The 17306-nt window shown below is 40.3% G+C and overlaps 1 protein-coding gene across 1 annotated transcript in view; it reads right to left on the reverse strand.

Moving 5' to 3' along the window:
* The window catches only part of KIF5B (kinesin family member 5B), a 70521-nt gene extending 53693 nt beyond the window's left edge, over window positions 1-16828 (reverse strand). The window contains exon 1 of the mRNA XM_043965182.1: window positions 16571-16828. Coding sequence (XP_043821117.1) covers window positions 16571-16696 — 126 coding nt within the window. The 5' untranslated portion in view covers window positions 16697-16828. The remainder of the gene's footprint in view (window positions 1-16570) is intronic.
* Window positions 16829-17306: the final 478 nt, after the last annotated feature.

Here is a 17306-nt window from a genome sequence, read left to right on the forward strand (position 1 = left end):
GAACAGTTATTAAAAAGAAAAAACAGCCACCATCCTAAAGGCACCACCCTGCTGCCTAAAGGACTGGATAACTGTTTTTTAAATAACAAGTGTATAAATTATTCTCAACCTTATTTAAATCCAGTAGTTTAAAAAAACCTAAGACATAGACCACAAATACAATACCCTCAAGCCCCACCTTCACATACACCCACTTGTTTTTGTGACATTTCAATATAATGGAGGCCTGACAGAAATTCTCTATATTTGATATTCAGCATCAGGTAGGAAAGGTAGCTCAATTCTCACCTCTGACACTTAATCTGTGACCCTAGACAAAACAAAACTTGTCAGTGTCTCAGGCGACTCAGTAAGATTAGAAACTGAAGAAAAGTTTCAGATAAGAGTTTCCTCACAGGTAGCTGCATATACTGCAACTACTACTACCACCACCACTACTAGCTAACATTTATACAGCACCTGCTATGTGCCAGGCACTGTGCTAAGTGCTTTACAAATAAGTAAAGTCCTTATTTCTTGTTCCTCCTTTTTTCAGGAAAATGCTCTCTGGATACTAAATTTAGTTCTGAGTTCAGGACTACAGATTATCTAGAATTTCTAGAATAAAGTTTTCTTTGAGTATGGGACAGTGAAATAGCTCTAGTTCTGGATTTGGAGGGCCTGAGTTCAAATACTACCTTTAATACTTAAGTACCTATGGACCTATGGCAGTCACTTAATACCCCTGGGTCTCAGTTTCTTCATCTGTAAAATGAGGGGGATGGACAAGATGGTCTTTGAGGTCCCTTCCAGGTCTCCATTGATGATTCTATATGATAATGCCTCATTTTTGTTACTCTTTTAAAATAAAGTTTTAAAAGAAAGTTAAGAGCATCATATTTTTAGAACTAGAAGGGATGTTAGAAGCTACTGGTGCAATCCTCTCATTTTACAGATGGAGAAACTGAGTTCTAGACATGTCGGACGACTTACTCAAAGTCACGTAGGTTGCAAATGGGAAGGGAGAGAACAGGGAAAGCAACTGAATTAAAACTAAAAGATGATGAGGGCTTTGAGAAATAGGGATGAGGAAGCAGTGAAAGCCAAGTACGGCTCATGCAAACACATGGAGGTAAAATAACAGAATGTAGAATACAGTGTTTGAGTGCAACAGAGGTTACATTAAGGGGAATAATATGAAGACATGTTGGACCCAGACTGCAAAATCTTCAATGCTAAAAGGAGTTTATGCTTTATCTTATAGATGATAGGGACCCAATAAAGGGTTTTGAATAGGGGAATGACAAGGTCAGATTCATGTTTGAGGAAGATTTTGACAACTGCAGGATGGACTAGAAAGAAGAGAGACTGGAAATAAAGAAATCAATTAGGAAGCTATTACAATAGACTAGATGAGAGGTGATAAAAGCCTTGTATTAGACTAGCAGCTAGGTGAGTAAGAGAATGGTAGGAAGTAAGAAATACCAAAGAAGTAAAATCAAAAGGATATGGAAACTTACTGAAGAAGGGCAAGGGAAAAATCAAAGATCACTGCTGAGATATGAAGTGGAAGAAATTAGAAGGACGGTGCTTGTCTCATAAGAAAAAGGAAAAGTCTGGTGAAGGAAGGATTTAAGGGTGAAGATATCCAGTAATACTTTGGACATGTTTAAAGATGCCAACAGGACACCCAGAGGGAAATTCTGATTAAGTATTAAAAATATCTGAGACTGGAGCTCAGTCAATTTATCAGATTTCAAATCAATCAACAAGCAGTTTTTAAGCATCTCTACTGGGCTTTCACTGTGCGAGGGCAATCATCTGACATCCTAACCAATTCACTATCCTATTCACTAGAGATTCTTGCAAACTGACTTCCTGGGAGGAACCAAGATGGCGGAGGACAGGCAGTGACTCCTTTGAGCTCTCCCCCAAATCCCTTCAAATAACGCCATAAGACAATACCTGGAGTAACAGAACCCACAAAAGGACGGGGTGACATTATTTTCCGGCCAAAAATGGCGTAAAAGGTTGGCAGGAGGGGTCTGCTATGCTGGGGCAGGAGTGGAACCCAACCCCAGGTCACACTAACACTGATCCAGCACCAGAGAAAGATCCCTCCAGAGCCTCTCAACAGCTGCAGTGCCGGCTTCTTCTAGAACCAGGCTCATGTCTGGTGAGAGGGCTAAGTGGTCAGCATGAGGAAGATTACAAGGGCTTCTGCTGGCGCTGAAGTGGAACTTGGGTGTTTCATCTCTGCTGGGAACCAGGAAGCAGCCTTGAGTGGTGGTGGCCCAGGTAGGAGAGGAACATAGGCTTGCCAGAGCTATCAACCCAGCAAAACAAAAATTTTGTTTTCTGGTTGAAGAGCAAGTAGGCCTGGGGTTATTTACAAACCAGAGAACAGAACAGGCAAGTGAAGAACCTGCCACTCCTTAAATTGTACCACCTTGGACCCCCTGCAGCTTGGGACAGTGCAGCCTGGAAGCAGTGCCCCACTTTAAGGAGTTAAAAGTCAAGAAATAGGTGGGCAAGACAAGCAGACAAAGAAAGATGCGGATCATATAAAGTTTCTTTAGTGACAGGGAAGATCGAGGTGCACCCTCAGAAGAGGATGGCAATGTCAGGGCTCCTACATCCACAGCTTCCAAGAAAAATATGAATTGGAGTCAGGCCACAGAGGTGCTCAAAAAGGACTTTGAAAATAAAGTAATCGTTCCTTCTGATTCTCTGTTCCTGGCTCTGTATCTAGATTATGCCCAGTAACTAAAGGTGTCCGAACACTATCCTGGGCCCTTTTCTCTTCTCCCTTTACACTATTTCTCTCATTGATCTCATCAGTTCCATGGATTCAATTATCATCTCTATGCAAATGATTCTTCAGATCTACTTATCCAGACCTAATCTCTCACCTGAACTTTAGTCTCATCTCCAAATGCCTATTGGATGTCTTGAACTGAATGTCTAGTAGACATCTTAAGCTTAATATGTCCAAAACTGAAATTAATTGAACTAATTTATCTTTCTCCAAGCCTTCCTTTTTTCCTTTCTTATTATTGTCAGGACTATCACTATCTTCCCAATTACCCAGGCTCCTTCAATCAATAGCCAAGTCTGTTTATACCTTTGCAACATCTCTTACATCAGCCCCTTCTCTACACTGACACTACAGGTCCTCAGCACTTTACACCTGAACTATTTCAATAGTCTGCTGGTTGGTCTCCTTTCCAGTTCAGAGTCCATTCCACTGTCAAATTCATCTTCCTAAAGTGTGGGTCTGACCATATCACCCCTCACAACTCTATTAATAAATTTAAGAGGCTCCCTGTTACCTCAAATATAAATTCTTCTGTTGGGCTTTTAAAGGCATTCATAAGTGGGCTCCTTCCTACTTCTCCAGTTTTCTAATACCTCATCCACATACTCTGGGACACAATGACACTGGGTCTCCTTGCTGTTCCTTCTACGGTGACCCTCCATTTCCTTATTCTAGAGATTTTACTGGCTGCTCCCAATGCCTGGAATGTTCTCCCTCCTCATCTTCATTTCTTCTAGACTCAGACAAAATTCTGCCTTCCCCAGTTCTCTTTAATCCTGGTGCTTTTTTTTTTTCTGAGATCACCCCCGATTTATTCTGCTTATATCTTGTACACAACTGTTTGCATGTTGTCTCCCCCAAGGACTGTCTTCTTTGTATTCCCAGAATTTAGCACAAATCTTGGCACATAGTAGGCGCTTAATAAATGCTGGCTGACTGACTTACTAATCTGCTAGGTTCCTGATGCTACTGACTCAAAGACAAAACAAAACAGAGCTTTCATGCCATCAGGAAAAGAATATATAAAATAAGTAAATAAGTGGAGATAATAAGAGAGTACATTCCAGGCATGAGGAACAGCCTGTTCAGGCAAAGGCATGGAAACTGGAGATGGAATATTATGTAAAAAGCCACTTTGCAACAAACCTGGATGACTGCAAAGGGATTAAATGTCAAAGGATGTTTCTATTTTAGAGTCAATGGAAGTTTTGAAGTAAGGGAGTGACATGGTCAGACCTATCAATAACCCAGCCAGCATGTATTGAGTGCTTACTATATGTCTTGCACTCCTTCTAGGTGCTGGTGATACAAATACAAAATAAATAACTCCTACTCTCAAGGAGTTTTACTTTTTATCCAGGGTGACAAAATGCAAGTAAACATATACAAGGAAACAAGAGTAATTGCAAAAAAAAACCCACCCCCAAAACAAAAAAGATGGGGGGGGGGTAAGAAGCAGGAAGAGCTTCAGCCAAAAGCTGGAGCCTGAGTTGTGTCTTCTAATGAGGCAGCAGTAAGGAAGAGTGACCAGCAGGCAAGTGCATTCAAAATACAAAATACAGGCAAGATCAGAGCAAAATAATGGAGTTGGGAGATAGAAGACTATGTGTGAAAAAGTGTGAAAAGGCCAATTTTCTGAGAGACTGCAGAAAGGGGAATCAGGTATAATAATGCTAAAAATATAAGCTGATTGTGAATGGCTTTTAAAAATAGATAGAAGAGATTATATTTGATCTGAAAGGTAATAAGGAGCCACTAGAGTTTACACATGATATGGTCAGATCTGATTTTAGAAAATAACTTTAGTGGCTATGTGGAAGGGGAAGAGGGCTGAGGTAGGAAGACCAATTAAGAGATTATTACAGTAGTCCAGGAGAGAGAATCAGGGTGGTATGTGAGAGGAGAGAAGGGGATCGATATGACCTATGGAGGCAGAATCAAGACGGACAGCTGACTGGATATGGATGTGGGGCAAGGGAAGAGTAAGGGATGACTCCAGTGTTGATAAGCAGTGACCAGGATAATGGTGTCTGCAAACAGGGTGGGTGTGCGACACAAGACAGTGAATTCCATTTTAGATATTTTCAATTGGAAATGTCTAACAGTCATTGGAGAGCAAGAACTAGAGTTCAGAAGACAAACTACATACAATCTGGAAGTCATCTGCACGGTGGTGGACAAACAACTGCTGGCCTTACCAATAAACTGAAAATGCTCAGAACTTCATGCCTTAGTTTTACCTTCATTTCGACTATGACTCACTGAGGGGCAGAGGATGAAGAATAGCTTCAGAAGGAAAGAAGGATAAGCAAATACAGAATGACAGGAGTTTACGCTCAGATAGAAATGTCAAAGCTCTCCACCTTGTGGAACAGTTACAAAAGATAGAGGGCAGGACATGCTCAGCATATCCAAAGTTGCAGAGGTGGAGGATCCCCAAAAAGCCATCCGATTCAGCAGTTAAGAGATCGTAGAGTACCCTTGGAGAGAACAGGGCAGAAGCCAGACTGCAAAAAGTCAAGAACAGCAACTGTAGAGGCTTGCTAGCTTGGCACTATAAGGAGGGATTTCTGTGACTATAGCTTGAGGGTACAGAAGTGGAGCCAAAGTAATTTTATAAAATAAGAAGATCTGATCATGTTTGTAGGTAGCACAGGAGCTGGCAGATAAGGAGAAATTGAATATAAGCAGGAATGAATGATTCATGAAGCAACTTCTTATAAGAGAGCATATCTACAAGGGCAATAGATGTGTTAGCCTTGGGCGCTGTAACAGGATATAGAATTTTCCACAGCACATAGAATAATTATTGATGACAAAATATGCACTAATTCATGACCCATGCTCAACTACCATTATCTTTCTTTCTTTCTTTTTTTTTTGCAGGGCAATGGGGGTTAAGTGACTTGCCCAGGGTTATACAGCTAGTAAGTGTCAAGTGTCTGAGGCTGGATTTGAACTCAGGTACTCCTGAATCCAGGGCCGGTGCTTTATCCACTGCGCCACCTAGCCGCCCCCTTACCATTATCTTTCAATATTCTGTTCTATAGACTTCCAATATTTGTCTCTTGAGAATCTATATTGCATTAATTCATGAATATGGCAGAAAAAGGAAAAAAGTCAAGAGAAATACTCTCTCACATGGCCCTCACCCCCTTCCCTCCATTATGAATTTCCATGTTTACTCAGATTATCTCCAGGCCCTAATAAGTTAAAGGAGCTCTAGTTCCAACTTGGAGAGCTGGGTTGCCTTTAGGACAAATATAAAATAATTAAGAGGGTCTAATAGTCTTTATTTTATACTATGGATACTTGACTCAGTGTTCTGGCTTCAAAAGGGAGCTAAATCTAATTATTTCGGTCCACTGTCATCTGAACCTCTATGTAGTCCCCAGGCAGAATGGATTAGTGAAGCAGACAATACACTTAAACCCAGAAGACCAAGGTTCCAATCCTGACTCCTGTGTGACTATAGATGAGTCACCTCTGAGTCTCAGTTTCCTCAAAAATAAGAATACTTCCCCACAGGGTTGTGAGCAAAGTGACTTTTAAACCAAAATGCACTGTGAACCTCAGAGCACTATATAAATGCTTGCTATTATGAAACCATAGAATGCTATGTAAATGTGAATTCTTACCATTATCCCTAGGGATAAGCCCAAATTATAATGGAGATAAAACCAAGTAGTCCTTATTCATATTTCACCTACGTGCAATTTTCTGTTGGTCTCCCTAGTCCTTACCTATGTCTTCAACTTCTTTCAAAAGCAGGGAATAAACATTAACTTGACTCTGGAAATCATTAAAAACAGGACAAATGGCTTAGTTATTTTTGAAGGCCCGTGATTAGACACTATTATTATCCTATTATTGTAATACTTAAAGATAAACACTGAAACACTAAACTACCTAGCAGATTAAGTTCATTTTACATTCAAATGAAAAGGTTCACTTTCATATAGTAAGCAAACAAATTTTGTAGTCATTTTCCAAAAGGATTTTCACGTTGATACATTAACTCAGTGTATTCCATATGCTATAGTTTAAAGAATCAAGAGAATTTATTAATTTAGAGAAACAAACTTATAGATAAAACCATTCACTTTTATCGATGAGAAAAAGTCAGCCTTAGAGAAGGTAAGTGAATTAGTCAAAGGCACAGTTTATAAGCCAAGGGACCGTAATGTGAACCCACATCCCGATTCCAAATTTGATGATGCTCTTGTGACAGCTGCCCTGAGGCTAGCAGCTGAACAAGACCTGAGGAGTAAACTAGGAGCTATGAGATCATTTACTGAGTGATCAGGAATATCACTAGTTTGTATGGTCTAAGACAAGTCACCTAACTCTTCTGAGAGGAGGAGGGACCTCATCTCCTTAGCTATCAAATAAGGTTGCACTCAATGATCTCAACAATCCTTTTAGCTCTAAATCTATAATCCTCTAATTCAGCTTCCTCACCTATAAATTGGGGGCATTAGATGAGATGTTCCCTCAGGTCCTTCCACATGCCATGCCTACCTTCCAATATAACTAGAAAATCATTTAGGGCCTCTTAAATGAAGGCAGTGCTGTACAATGAGAGCTGGAAATAATACAAATGTCAAGTGCCACCAACTTGAGCTAAGCATAATAAAGAAAACAATGAAATCATCAGAAGCTATGAGAGAAAGCAATGGAATATTTTCAGTAAGTCCTTTCAAACCCACTTGGTCTGCTATTTAAGATGGAATACAATAATATATTCCTTGTTATCTGCTAGAAGTCTTGGCCAAGTATTCATTCAACAAATATGACTGAGAGCCTACTCTAGGAAAAGCACTGTGGTAGGCCTTTGTAGGAAATACAAAGAAGAATAAGACACAGTACCTGCCCTCAAGGACCACAAGACTAATATGTTAATAGTGACCCACAACTGAAGGCCATATTCATAGAGGTAGAGAGCAGAAACAAAAACTGATGATAGAGTAGATTTAGTCTTATCAAATCCTATCCCTGACCCTCACTAAATGGATGACGGTATAAGTCCCTTTATTTCTACAAACCTCAGCATCTTTATCTGTAAAGTGAGGACAATATTTGTGCTACTTTCTTCACAGGGTTCTGAGGAAGAGTGTTTTGTAAACCTTAAAGTGCAATATAATTATGAGGTATTATTACTGCACACCTCCTATTCATGCACACCCATGACACATCTTTAAATTTACCTCAGTGTCTGCATTAAGAAAAAGGGAATTAAAATAGCTCTCAAACATTTTCTTAGCTTTGAAAGAAATAGTGAATCCTCAACCTGCCTGATTTGTGTCTCCATCTAACCAAGAAAACAATCTTGGCAGTCTGCCTCCCCAAAAGAGAGGGGACACAAAATATTTTGAATGTTACCTCCCTGACTACAAAGGAAATATTGACAACGCGTTAACTGAAGGGATCTGAATTTGAAAAATTCTGCAAACTTTTTTCTTCTTAAAAATCAAAACAACAGATACTTTTGGGTGCTTACTTATGGGGACCAGACAAATAAGTGCAAGACTTGTACTCCTAAAAACCCTCAGAGAAATAACCAATTATATTGTTTGGATTGTTGTTGTATTTATGTCTTCTGGATTGTTTAGAGTACTATAGGAAAGTGCTATATAAATACAAATAATTATTATGAACCAATCCATGCTATTTAAAAAGCACTCAACTTTTGATTACTTATACTAAGAGCATCAGATACATTCGTAAATGAAAATTAATGAATTTTGGGGCAGCTAGGTGACATAGTGGATAGAGTACCAGCCCTGGAGTCAGGAGTACCTGAGTTCAAATCCAGCCTCAGACGCTTGACACTTACTAGCTGTGAGACCCTGGGTAAGTCACTTAACCCCAACTGCCTCTCACACACAAAAAAAACAAACAAAAAAGAAAATTAAAGAATTTAAAAACCTTCTAGTCTCTTACAATGAAGAATATACAGCAGTATATAATATATGTAGAGAAGCCTATAATGGAAGTGGGGAAGTAAACCTTCACTTGGCTTCACCTCTACTCTCCCAGGAGAAAAATGTAAACAAATAAAAAAATATGTATTCTAGAAGAAAAAGGCATGTAAGTCATTTAGCAAGACAACTGTAATCGCTAGCCTTCTAACAGTTCAAACTTAATCAAAGTCTGGGTTAACTGACAGAAAATGCTTCCAGCAGTTAGCCCAGTGCCCTGCACATAGTAGGGGCTTAATAAATGTCTACTGACTGACTAATAAAAATGACACAGGGATAGGGCAATTAAGGCAGACCAAACTTGATAGTGAAGTAGGCCCTGAGTTTCTTTTATTTTTGATGTTTTATGATTAACAAGGAATGTTGTTGTGTAAGTAGGAGCTTCTGATATTTCAAGATCCTTCAATACTTCATCATGAAGACATTTATTCAGTTTTATCCTAGTCTTCTAAAAAATCCTTTGCTAGAGCTCATTTAAAATTTCAATAAAAATTTATTATGGCTAATTCTGTAGAACAAAGGACAATGACCTGTTTTGATGGTTTAAAAAAAAGTCTGCGGCAAAAAGGGAAAAATCCCTCCAGAAACAGCCAATTATATTGTTCTTTACTATTCAACCCTTTTAAAGTAAAGATTAAAATATTTTTGAAAAAATAGATTCATAGTATTTCTGTAAAAAAATCCAAAGAAAAATTCTATACTTTATTCTTTAATTATAATATTACAATTATAAAAAGAACAAAATCTTAATTTCTTAGTTCTAAAAAATCTTAACAAAAGAAAATATGTTTAATACAGACTCTTACAGCTATAATGAACCTTGGAGGTGAAAACAAGCCTTCTATAAGGAACTAAAATAATTTATTTTCCATTATATTTATATTATTCATTCAAAGCTTAGTATGTGCAAGGCATTGTGAAGCAGACATGTAAAAGACCAGGTAGATTAGATGCCTAAGAATTTTAAAGTGTATTCAAATAGCTACAGTACAAAGTCGTTTGTGTTAAGTGCTACATTAGTGGTACAAATCGTTAGAAGAGTACCCAGGGAGGTGGAATTACTTCTGGCTTTAGTGATCAGCGAAAGCCTTATGGAGGTGAGGCATTTCAATCACAGGGTCAGAGATCTAAGTCTGGAATTCGAACTGAGCCTTAAAAGATGAGGAGGATTTCAATAGGCAGGACCATGAGAGGTGAAGAACGTTTCAGAAAGCCTGGCATATTTTGGTCAGTTAAGAAGTAGACCTGGTTGTTCAGAATATAAAGTTAAAGCTAGGGAGGTAGTGCACAGCAGAAAACAAAAGAACACTTAGAAGGAAACACAGAAAAGCAGTGTAGCTTTGGAAATGATGTCTAGTATTTCTTATATGCTCTTTTTAAAAAAGTGAATGGGGGCAGCTAGGTGGCACAGTGGATAAAGCACCGGCCCTGGATTCAGGAGGTCCTGAGTTCAAATCCGGCCTCAGACACTTGACACTTACTAGCTGTGCGACCTTGGGCAAGTCAGTTAACCCCCATTGCCCTGCAAAAACAAAAACAAAAAAGTGAACAGTCAGGGGCAGCTGGGTGGTGCAGGGGATAAAGCACCAGCCCTGGATTCAGGAGGACCTGAGTTCAAATCTGGCCTCAGATACTTGACACTTACCAGCTGTGTGACCCTCATTGTCCCACCTCCTCCCACCCAAAAAGTGAACAGTCTGAAATGGAAATTCACGGTCTTATATTTAATCCTCTTTTTATGTTGTGCTCTGTACTTGGAAATGTTCTTTTTTTGTCTTTTTGTATTTAAGTTCGAAATGAATAAATATAAGAAAAAAATGTCTTGGAAAAGGAAAAGGAAAAAAAGAAAGGCAGGGGTGTAGTAAAGAAAGGCTTTGAAAAGGTAAATTGAAGCCAGACCGCCTGAAGTGCCAGATTTAGGAGTGTAGATTTTATCCTGTAGGCAATATGTAACCATTATAGACTTTACAGAAATACTTCTTTTTTTTCCTCAGTAAATATTCCTTTATTTAAAGTTTTGAGTTCCAATTTTTTATCCCTCCTTTCCTCCCTCCCTTTCCCCTCCCTGAGGCAGAAAGAAATCAGATTATACATGTGCAATTATGTAAAACACTGCCATATTAGTCATTTTGTAAAAGAAAACCTGAATAAAAGAAAAAAATGAAAGCAAGTGAAAAACAGCATGCTTCAGTCTGTTCATACAGAAATACTTCTAAAAAAATTTATAAGCATAGTATTTCTTTGGGAAGATTAACCAGGCCAATCTGTGGGCTGGAAAGTAGAGAAGCAGCTATATCAGTTAAGAAACAAGTGCAAGAAATCCAGGTATAAGGTTTAGGGTACAAACAAGGGGGGGTTGGGGGGCAGTAGAAATAGAAAGAAATTGAGGAAGGAGATACCTTTTTTTTTTTTTTTTAAACTGGGGTCATGGAACCCTTAGAATCCAGGGATTCTCCATTTGATTCTAAGTGTTTCATGACCTCAGTTTTTTTGTAAAGTTACTTTTTGAATTATCTGGTCCAATGGTAGAAATCACAAGGCAGGGTTTTATTTAAACTCATTTTTGGAAGCTTGAACAAATACCCTCAACCAGCCAGAAAAAACTAGGTTTCTTCATCTGTGATTGCTATCTTTAATAGCAAGCACATTTTAGATTCAGTATCCTCAAAAAACCCACTACAAACAAGCAAAAAACCAAACCAGCGGAAAGACACAGAAATGACAACTAAAACTAAAGAGTATACCTCACAATTCAATCCAGAAAGAAACAAGACATTCTCTCTGGGACAATGATGGCTAAAAAGTTCTAGCTGTTCAAAAGTGCATCTTTTTAAATTGTTTTAGCTTCTAGTTTAAAATACTTTATGACAAACTGGTATTGTATTAATTCTAAACATTATGTCAAAAACATGGAGCAGACAGGTGGCTTGGGAAAGGAAAAGAGGCATGGGACCCAAGGCCATCTACATAGTAGAAAGGACACATTTATTTGAGTATTTGGGCTTCCCATTTGGGGCATTAGACAGCTTTACATAAATGATATTTATACTTAGAAAGCAATTTGTGAATTTGTATAATTACTGATCATGTTTGGTGTATTAGTCAACAAGAATCTATTAAACAACTAACTCTGTTCCAGGTACTGTGCTAAGGGCTGGGGATACAAAGAAAGGTAAAAACAGTTCCTACCCGCTAGGAGCTCACATCCTCATGGATACAACATGCAAAAAAGAGAGAGTGAGACAGATAGATAGAGAGAGAGATAGACAGACAGACAGACATACTAGACAGACAGTATAGACGGAAGATGATCTTGTAAGAATAATACCAGTGGGAAGAGTGAGAGGGGACTGGAAGAGCCTCGAGTTTTTTTGGGGGAGGGCAGAGGAGTAAGTAGGGCAACATGGTCAGACACGTGCTTTAGGACAATCACTTTGGCAGCTGAATAGAGAATAGGTTAGAGTGAGGAGAGAGGAGGCTAATGCACAGAGAAGGCCATTACAGTTTTCCTGGCAGAAGGAGATGAAAGTCAACATCAGGGTAGCAGCTGTGTGAGGGAAGAGACGGGAACAGAGAGATATGAAGGTAGCAATGACATGCCTTGGCTGAATATGTGAAGTAAATGGGAGTGAAGAGTTTAATTCACTAGTTTAAAAACTCCTCACTTTAAAGATTAAATTAAAAAATGGTATTTAAATGATCATTTCTGTGGCAGCCATGCTGTACTAGCAAGTATACTATGCAAGTACATTTCAGCACACTTCCATTAATGATCTACACTCCAATGAGTGTCAGAAATATCACTGAAAAGGAGGTGAGCCAGCCCTGAAGGAAAGATGTGTCAAACTGGAACACAACAGAGTATGAGAAAGTACTATGAAGTTTGGAAAGGCAGGCTGGAGTCATACTTGTAACACACTTTTTTTTTGGTGGGGCAATGGGGGTTAAGTGACTTGCCTAGGATCACACAGCTAGTAAAAATCAAGTGTCTGAGGTTGGATTTGAACTCAGGTCTTCCTGAATCCAGGGCCAGTGCTTTATCCACTGCTCCACCTAGCTGCCCTGGAGCCATACTTTGTAAAGGCCTTGAATGCCAGAATTTGTATTTTATCCTAGAAGCAATGAGGGGCCGCTGGAACTTCCCAAACAGCTTTCCAACTGAAATGTGAACAAAAGAAAACTCAAACTTCTGACATACCCATATTCTAGAACCTGGTCCTTAGCTATAGACATGTCCTTAGACATATGTATTATGGAATTTTTCCATTTACCTATCTTCAGACACACTCAGTTTCAGATTTCCTGTATACACACTCAGTCACAAGATGAATTCACATGACTGGGAGTCAAGAAAAAAAAAGAAATGGGTCAGTTACCTGGACTATGTTTGTATCGTACATTTCTTACACTTGATGACTCTTTCTCACACAGCCATATAGACTAAACTGATGGACAAATTTGGTTATTAATAAAATAAAGGCAAACACATAATCCTGGTAAGGGATCGGCCTTCCTCTGGAATTCTAAATAGAGATCATCTGTTCAGATAACAGGAGTCTGCAGCATTAAGTTTTCCTCACTTAGGCTGATACTCTGGTGAATCCAAAAACCCCCTATGGTTTAACTATCACAACCCTATATCCACTTATTTGATGTTTCAAGAGAAAACAACTTTTTTGGGCTTCCTGTTAAAAAATAACAAGTATGTCTAGATGGTATTCCACTATATTTTTCAAGGCAGAAGCCTCTCTCTTTACTCTATCAAATGTCCCTCTTAGGCTAGCCAAAAGCACCAAAAACCAAACGAAGCACTTCAACTTGAAGCAACTGTGTTCTCCTCAGAAAAGGGAATGGCCAAGATGACCTAATCATTTTATCCACCTCTCATTTCAAGAGCTACAACTGCCTATACTTGGTTCTGGCAGACTCTACTATGTGAAGTCATTCACCATAAAAGGAATGCTGCTTAGCAAAGTGATGCAAACTAGCATGCTCCACACCTAACTGATGAAACAACAGGTAGGAAGTACTTTTTCCTATTCATTTTTCTGTTGTTTTAAGGGAACCTGCTTTCTCTATCCTAGTTTCTCCTATACAGCAAAGGCACTAAAAATGATGCAAACCAGCATGCTCCTCTGCCTTAACATTGCCCCAACAGGTAGGAATTGTTTTTCTTATTAATATTTAAACAAGCTGATTTTCTGTAAGACTAAACAAATTGTTTCTATGTGGGATCAAGTCTTATTTTCCAAACATTAAGGCAAAAAGCAAAATATAACAATTCTCTGAACTATAATCACTTATCTTCCTAAAACTCAGAGGGCAATGCAAGTGTTAAACTTTATACTATTCGAAAAAAAATTTTAAGTCAAATTCATTCAGAAAACAGCTATAGAGACCAAATGACTGTAAATAATGAAACTGATTTGCATGCAGATTAATCATACTTATGAAAAGTATAGGAAGGCATTTAAGTATGGAGTAACAGAAAATGAATGCTGAAGAAAAAGTAGGATTCTTATATTAATTTCCATAGTAGCATTCAGACTGCTCTAATATTTCAATCTTCCTAGAAGAATGTAACTCCTTAAAAGGACAGGAGCTATTTCATTTTCTTGTCTTTGTATCCCCTGTACCCTTCACTAATAAATGTTTATTTAATGAGTTGAATGGAGACAAGTTTAAAAATAAATCAGTATGACTCTAGAAAAAGATGGCAAACCAATGGTTACATTTAGAGAAACTTTTAATAAAGAAAAAAAACCCCAACATTTAACTAGCTACTTAAAAAAAAAGAAATAATCCATTTACTAGAATTCACCAAAAACATAATGGTCAGGTCTTGAGGAAAATAAAAGCCCTAGGTATTTCCAGAAAAAATAAGCCACTCTAAATCAAGAAGTGATATAATGTACTGATAATAAACATGTTGGTTCTTAAGGTCTCGTAATGAAATCACAAAGCTATACTTGCATTTCTGCAATCGCTTAGACTGTATTTTTTCTTCAAATAAAATTGAATTATTTCCTAGTTCATCTGAATGCCAGATTTTCCCAACTGTTCATGACTGATTCTTATTCGGTCACCTGTCCATGTTTTTTGCCTAACCTATTTTCATTTGTTTATACCAACGAAGTCTTGGAAGAGTGAACTATTAAGGCATCTATGCTTAGAATTATTCAATAGTTTCTTCCAACTTTTCCCCCATTTCCAATCTAATTTTATTACATGTATGACCACCAAATTCTAGGATAAATTCTAACATTAACAAATACAATATTGGGAAATAACACGTGAAGAATAAGTTTACAAGGCAGAAGATTAGAATTTATCATGTAATATATCCTATAAATGTCCTTTTCTGGAAGGTGACTTCTCCTGGGTCAAGCCTAAATACTTATTCATTTCTTCGAATTTGCAGCAAAAGCGTTTGATCTGAGGATCTATCAATTAAGAATTAGACTGACATGAAGTCCTTCAACATGCCATCTGTTGGCAGTTAGTCAACTTTTGTTTGCCAAAGACCCAGACCACACCAAAAAGCTACCATTCCAGAGCTGTCATTCATTTTCTGAAGTTGAATTTGGGAAGACCAAATGGGGGAAATGAAACAAAATAAAATACTTGTATTTTAAGGTTTTAAAACTTCTCCACTATTCCAAATGCTATAAATGACTCTGACTTTCTTTCCAAATTAAACTGCCCCAGATTTGCTGTTAATTATGAAATGCCAGTAGCTAAAATTCTGTCGGTAGCTAAAATTAAAACAAGTTAAAATTCAAAGTCATTAATTACCATTTACAGACGATCCTGGTATCATCAGATAAACAATAACTAAGTCTTTACCAGTTCAATGTGGGCATTATCTTACTATCCATTTTAGGGTCATCACATATATGGAAAAGCATATTGAAAACATTTCTAAATATTTGGTCCAGTACACTATACTAAACCAACTTCGATGTCTGGCCTTATTCGAGAGAAAGCTTAGTCACTACTAGCATCTTTATGCAGATAGGAACTACTGGGCTTACTTCCCTTCACCATGTAACTTTTGTAATTTCCTTTGTGGCAGGCCTGGGCAGTATGGGGCAGCTTGGCTACGTTTTCGGGTATGTAGCTAATAAAATGAAGATTAAGTCTGGTTAACTGATCGATCTCTTCTAGATAAGAGTTTCCTTTAGGTCAAAATACAATTTAAAACTCGGTAAAGTTTCCTTTTGACAAAAAGCAAAAAGACTGGGGGGTGGGGGGAGGGATCAATCCCTTTCTGATCACTTTGCAATTTCTCCTCTAAAAAAAAAAATCTGGCAGCCAGATTCCGAAAACAAAAAAACAAAATCCAGTCCGTTCTTTTATAGCCACTTTGAATAAATGGCCAACAACATCACACTCGTTGGTCGAACCAAAAAGTGTAGGGGTCGGGGTGGTGGTCTTAGAAGGGACAGACTCCCATTCGAGCCGGAATGTTAATTTCCAGCCCCTCCCCCAATCCCAGAACCCACAAGAAAAGTGACAGGCACAGTTTGCAAAGGGGACCAACAAGTAGCTGGAATCGTGCGCGCAACTCCCAGCCCCTGGACTTTGGGGCGCAGGGGAAGCAGATGGGGGGGGGCAGGATCCCGAGGTGCGCGCCGGGAAGGACGTGGGGTGGGTAAGGAGAGGCCGGGGTGGGGGTGGGGGTTGCAGCGCCCCTCGCCCTGCACCCCGGCCTCCCCCCACAGCCCGCGCCCGCGCCGGGAGGGGTCGGGCCGGGCCAGACCGGACCGGGCAGGGCAGCGCAGACACTCACCGCGACGATGACGGTGTCCTCGCCCTGGAACTTGGCGACGTACTTGTCGCCCCGGGCCATCTCGGCCTCGTTGAGGGGCCTGAAGCGGCACATCACCTTGATGTTGCACTCGGCCGGGTCCGCCATCTTCCTCGCGGCAGGGGCCCGAGGCCCGGAGCCCCTCCCCGCCGCTCAGCCTCGGCGCCCGGGAGAGCGGGGACCGCGCGCAGGGGCTGCGCTCCGCCGAGAGTCGCTCCGCTCCTCGCAGCGCGCCGGGCCGGGCCGGGCTCCCCTGGGGCGGGGGCGGCCGGGAAGAGCGACTCCAACCTCCGGCGCCGGCGCCGGCAGCCGCCTCGGCCCCCTCCCGCCTCACTTCCGATTCAATATGGCGGCCATGGAGGCGGCGGCGGCGGCGGCGGCGACGACCGGCAAAGCGTCCGGCGTGTCCGGCGGCGTCCCCGCCCCTGGCCGAGATGAAGAGAAGCTCCTCGAAGTTGGGAGCGTGGCCTCCTGCCGGGGCCGAGAACTACAGGCAGGGCTGGGCTCAGCCGGGCCAGCTCCGCTCTGCTCCGCTTCGCTCGCCCACCCGCCCGGCTCTGGGACTGCTCGCCCGCCCCGACCCGGCCCGGCCCGTCTCCAGTGCGCAGCCGCCCCACTCTGGGCGGCGGTGAGCCCGGGAAGCGAGGGAGGGAGTGAGGCGGAGCCAGGGCGCAGGCGTAGAGAGGCCTCCCTCCTTCCTCTGCTCCCTCCACCTCCT

This window comes from Dromiciops gliroides, chromosome 5, assembly GCF_019393635.1.
Source record: "Dromiciops gliroides isolate mDroGli1 chromosome 5, mDroGli1.pri, whole genome shotgun sequence".
Taxonomy (NCBI): domain Eukaryota; kingdom Metazoa; phylum Chordata; class Mammalia; order Microbiotheria; family Microbiotheriidae; genus Dromiciops; species Dromiciops gliroides.